The sequence below is a fragment of the Melanostigma gelatinosum genome (assembly GCF_949748355.1).
Source record: "Melanostigma gelatinosum genome assembly, contig: scaffold_312, whole genome shotgun sequence".
NCBI lineage: Eukaryota > Metazoa > Chordata > Actinopteri > Perciformes > Zoarcidae > Melanostigma > Melanostigma gelatinosum.
Window position 1 is genome coordinate 3263 of NW_027635124.1, and position 4238 is coordinate 7500.

The 4238-nt window shown below is 46.0% G+C and overlaps 1 protein-coding gene across 2 annotated transcripts in view; it reads left to right on the forward strand.

The window, feature by feature from the left end:
- The first annotated feature begins 214 nt into the window (after nt 1-214).
- Nucleotides 215-4238, forward strand: part of reps2 (RALBP1 associated Eps domain containing 2) — an 18964-nt gene continuing 14940 nt past the window's right edge. For both annotated transcript variants that reach the window (XM_079297451.1, XM_079297452.1), the window contains exon 1: nt 215-521. In XM_079297451.1, coding sequence (XP_079153577.1) covers nt 339-521 — 183 coding nt within the window. In that variant the 5' untranslated portion in view covers nt 215-338. The remainder of the gene's footprint in view (nt 522-4238) is intronic.

A 4238-nucleotide genomic window follows, 5' to 3' on the forward strand; every position in this document is an offset into this window, starting at 1 on the left:
GTGAAGAGAAGGAATCTTATTAAAGTTCTTTCTTCATCGTTGGATGTAAAATATAAAGCAGACATCTTCTTCCTGCGCTCTACCGCCCCCAGCCGGCGGAGGCCGGTACTGCCACAACCGGCCATTACCGGCAGTGGGAGTGGATGAGCCTGAAACCGGAGCGGCTCAGTCAGTCTGATCCTCCCCAGGAGCGCTCTCACCGGGAGGGGACACCGCCAGCTACACGATTGGAAACGGGAGCCGGTGTCCGGTGCACCGGCATGTATCGATCTGTTCGCTCCTAGTGTTTCCCCCTCCATGCACCCCACCTCTCCCTCCCTCCGACACCAACACCGGGAATGGATCAGGAATCCGGTGCGGCGGCGCCCGCGGGGAGCTTCATCTCCCTGAACGAGCACGAGCAGCGGTATTACTCGGGTCTGCACAGCCTGTGTCAAGCCGACGCCTCCGGGACGCTGTCGTCCGGTAAAGTGGCGGAGCTGTTCAACGCGTCTCAGCTGCCGCCGGAATCTCTGCACAAAGTGAGTGTCAGCTGCTCGCGCGGTCGCGTGGTATCAAGTGTGAAGGGAGCTGCGGCGGGAGGGCAAAGCCCCTCTGGTGGTCGCTGAGCCGGTCCAGAGGATCCATGAGATGCTGCTTCTGTGCAGTTCTGCTGGTTTGTATGTTGGTGGCAGTCTCTCTGGAGGTCTCGCTGCACTGGTAGCTGCACGTCCCCCGAAGTGCATTGGTGGCCCTGCAGCATTTCAGTCTGTTGATCCGCAGGAAATGTGCGTTTTATACCCGGTTGTGTTCAGGGACCTGCTTTTAGTTGTAGTAGTGAAAACTAGAGCTGTCATTTCAAACCACCAATCACAGCAGAGGAGTTTTTAACGCAAGATTCTGTTACTGCAGTCACTGTTTCTAGGCCTCAAAATGCATTTCTAAAAAAAAAGTTAAATTTAATGTAACTGATATTGTAAACAAATGACAATAATACAATAATACTAACAAGTACATGTTCATCGTCGTGAACAATCTGCATTCCAACAACATGCACTTTCATTTCAAGTGTTTTCATCATAATTTGGCAGCATTTTTAAGTACCAAGTTTGACAACGTGTCTGAAAAGAGAACCAAAACTCAACAACATATTTTCCTTAATAATTCACTCTTAGTAATGGTTTTAAGTTGACTTTACTCAGATCTTTCAATTGTCTAAACTGACATTTTACAGTCAACTCTGTTTGTGATTGTGAGATTGTTTGTTTTGTCCGACAGCTGGTTTATAGATCCGCAGTAATTAGTTATTAATTATTATTAATTGTTATTATTATTAATGAAAAGTCCTCAGTTTGGAAACTGAGATCAGAAAATCATTGCAAGAAAAACTACCTTTTGATTGTCATTTCTCAAAGTAGTTGGCACTAGTTTCTGTCTACCATCTAAATATTTGACCAACAGTTTGATCTCTGCAGTGAACAATTTAGCAAACCGTGCTGCTGTATTTTCAGAACGTTTCCTGTGATTCCACTGCAACCATTGTTTTCCCTTCGTTTCCATCACAGTGAACATTAAAGGTAACTATGTAACGAAGAAAGGACAAAGTAACACATTCCAACTCGTAGCAATTAAAAGTTCAATTCAAGAGCAATGAAATGCACCGTTTGTCTGGTGTGACGTCAACAATAGAAAACATCAAGGAGACATTCAAACAGGTGTACAGGACATTCATGAGGCTTGACTTCTCTGCGCTTGTGCTATTGTTACACCACATTGAGGAAATGCTGCGCAAACTTTCAAACTACATTACCAATACTACATAACAACAACAACAACAACAACAACAGTTTGACTATATGACAAAAATAGCACCGGCTTGATGTTCACTGTGAAAGAACAGACATTTTTGATACTGGACAGAAATGAATGGAAACCAATGGCTGCCTGGAGCCAGAGGGGGAAAAAGCAACAATGTGAAATATATATATATATATATATATATATATATATATATATATATATATATATACACTATTTTTTCATCAAAGTATAATTTGAACCTCGAAAAAAACCATTTATTTTTCTGTACAATCTCCGAGACATAAATATCTCTCTTCTTAGTATTCATTTTAAGGATAAAGAGTTTTTTCATTGGCTCCAGAACGACTGAGTCAGAGTAGTTTTGCTGACTCATCACAGGGACATAAACATATTTTCCAGCTCAGACCAACGCAGCAGGTTGCGCCGGGCCTCCGTTCATGACACTCCCGGTCCCCGTGGGACGATCCCGGCCCATTGTGTGTCTGAGTGGGTGTCAGGAAGTTTGGCATTGAGTTGCGCTTTCCTTCCTGTCCGGGCCTGGACCGCCGCCGCCGCCACCACACAGGGCTGATTGACACGCAGCCTCTGAGCTGCGCTCGGCCCGGCTGCAGGATGTCTGCAGGACCGCTCCGTGGTCTCTGTGCCGGCTTCTGGGTCATTGTGTCAAACCGTCTCACAAATGCTGCGTTTCCTCCGGGACTCACGATGACAGAGGAGATGTGAGGCGGGTTGTCGCTGTGAATATACACTTTCTTTTTAGTCAAAAGAAGGTTGAATTTCTCTTCATGACCCGACTCTTTGTGGAGTCATGGTTCCGCTAACGTGAGCAGCTTTACGGAGGTTAGGATCTTCATGTCTGGTCTGTGTTTACAGCAGATAAGGAGCTGGAGCAGGAGAAGAGTCCGGCTCCACAGTGGAGCAGGACTCTTCTCCGGCTCCACAGTGGAGCCGGACTCTTCTCCTGCTCCACTGTGGAGCCGGACTCTTCTCCGGCTCCACAGTGGAGCCGGACTCTTCTCCTGCTCCACTGTGGAGCCGGACTCTTCTCCTGCTCCACTGTGGAGCCGGACTCTTCTCCGGCTCCACAGTGGAGCCGGACTCTTCTCCTGCTCCACTGTGGAGCCGGACTCTTCTCCTGCTCCACTGTGGAGCCGGACTCTTCTCCTGCTACATGGCCGAGTCGAAGTCTGCGCCTGAGTCTCTACTCCAATCATAAACCCACACGGTGAACCGTCACACAACTTAACAAAAAGCCAAACCGTGAGGCCCAACAGAGCCAGACCAACGTCAACACGGATAGAACGGTGCAGAAGATGAGACTATTAAACCAATCGACACAGTTGGAACAACCTATTTTATTTTAATGTAAAATAAAAGCTGTAAAAAGACCGCATCACATAAAAACCAGCCTGTAAAAATAAAGTTCAACAAGTGATTTAAATGTTCAAAAGCAAGACACACTGAGGTCAACTTTAAATCCTTCATGAAACAATAGGTGAGACAATGAAACCAATCGCTACAATAAGAACTTCATGCATTTAATTCAAAACCAATCTTATTTCATTGACTAACAATAATAAAATGAAAGCAGTTAAAGGAACAATACACATAAAAGCCAGTCGGTAATGGTGACGCTTCAAGAAGTGATTGTAATGTTCTGTCATGTGGACGTTCAGAGAGCATCATGGGAGGTTAGCCTCCAGTGTTTAGCGCTGACTCAGCCTTTAGTGTCTGCTGGAGTGAGGAGTCCGTCTGAAGGTGCAGTCTCAGGTGTGTGCAGCATGTTGACAGACGTTGTTGTGGAACCTGTTGGTTGCAGAAGGTGTGGCTCGGATCCACATGGAACCGAACACCAGACGCTCATTGTTCTGTCGGCTTGTGGCGAGGCTGGTTGGTGTGCTGTTGGGTTTTTTGGGGTGACATTCGTGATCCTCAGAGGGTGAATCCTACTGACTTTGGTGGTCCTTACTTTACATTACAGTCATTCAGCAGACTCTTTTATCCAAGCGACTTACAATAAGTGTATTCAAGAGAACTACCAGTAGGGCTGGGCAGTAGACCGGTTCAACCGGTTTTAATTTCCCGTATTTGTCACATATGGTCATACCGGTGCACAGCGGAAACTACTGCTGTCGCTCTTGAACAGGCAGCAAAACATGTCGTTGAAGTCGGAGCGAGTTGTCTTAAGTGTATTGAGAGGGAACCCGAGTCACGGTTATAACAATTAATAACCCACAACTCACGCTCTCTAACAGTAAATCACCACGACAGTTTGTGACACAAACAATTTGTAGCACTAATAATTGTACGTTCATAAAATTTCACCGCCGAACTGCATGCTGGGTAAAGCTCGCTAACAACAGACTCTGTCGCTCCAGTAACGTTACATTAAAGAACAGAACAGCGATGCAGGATGAACAGACTGAACAACACATATG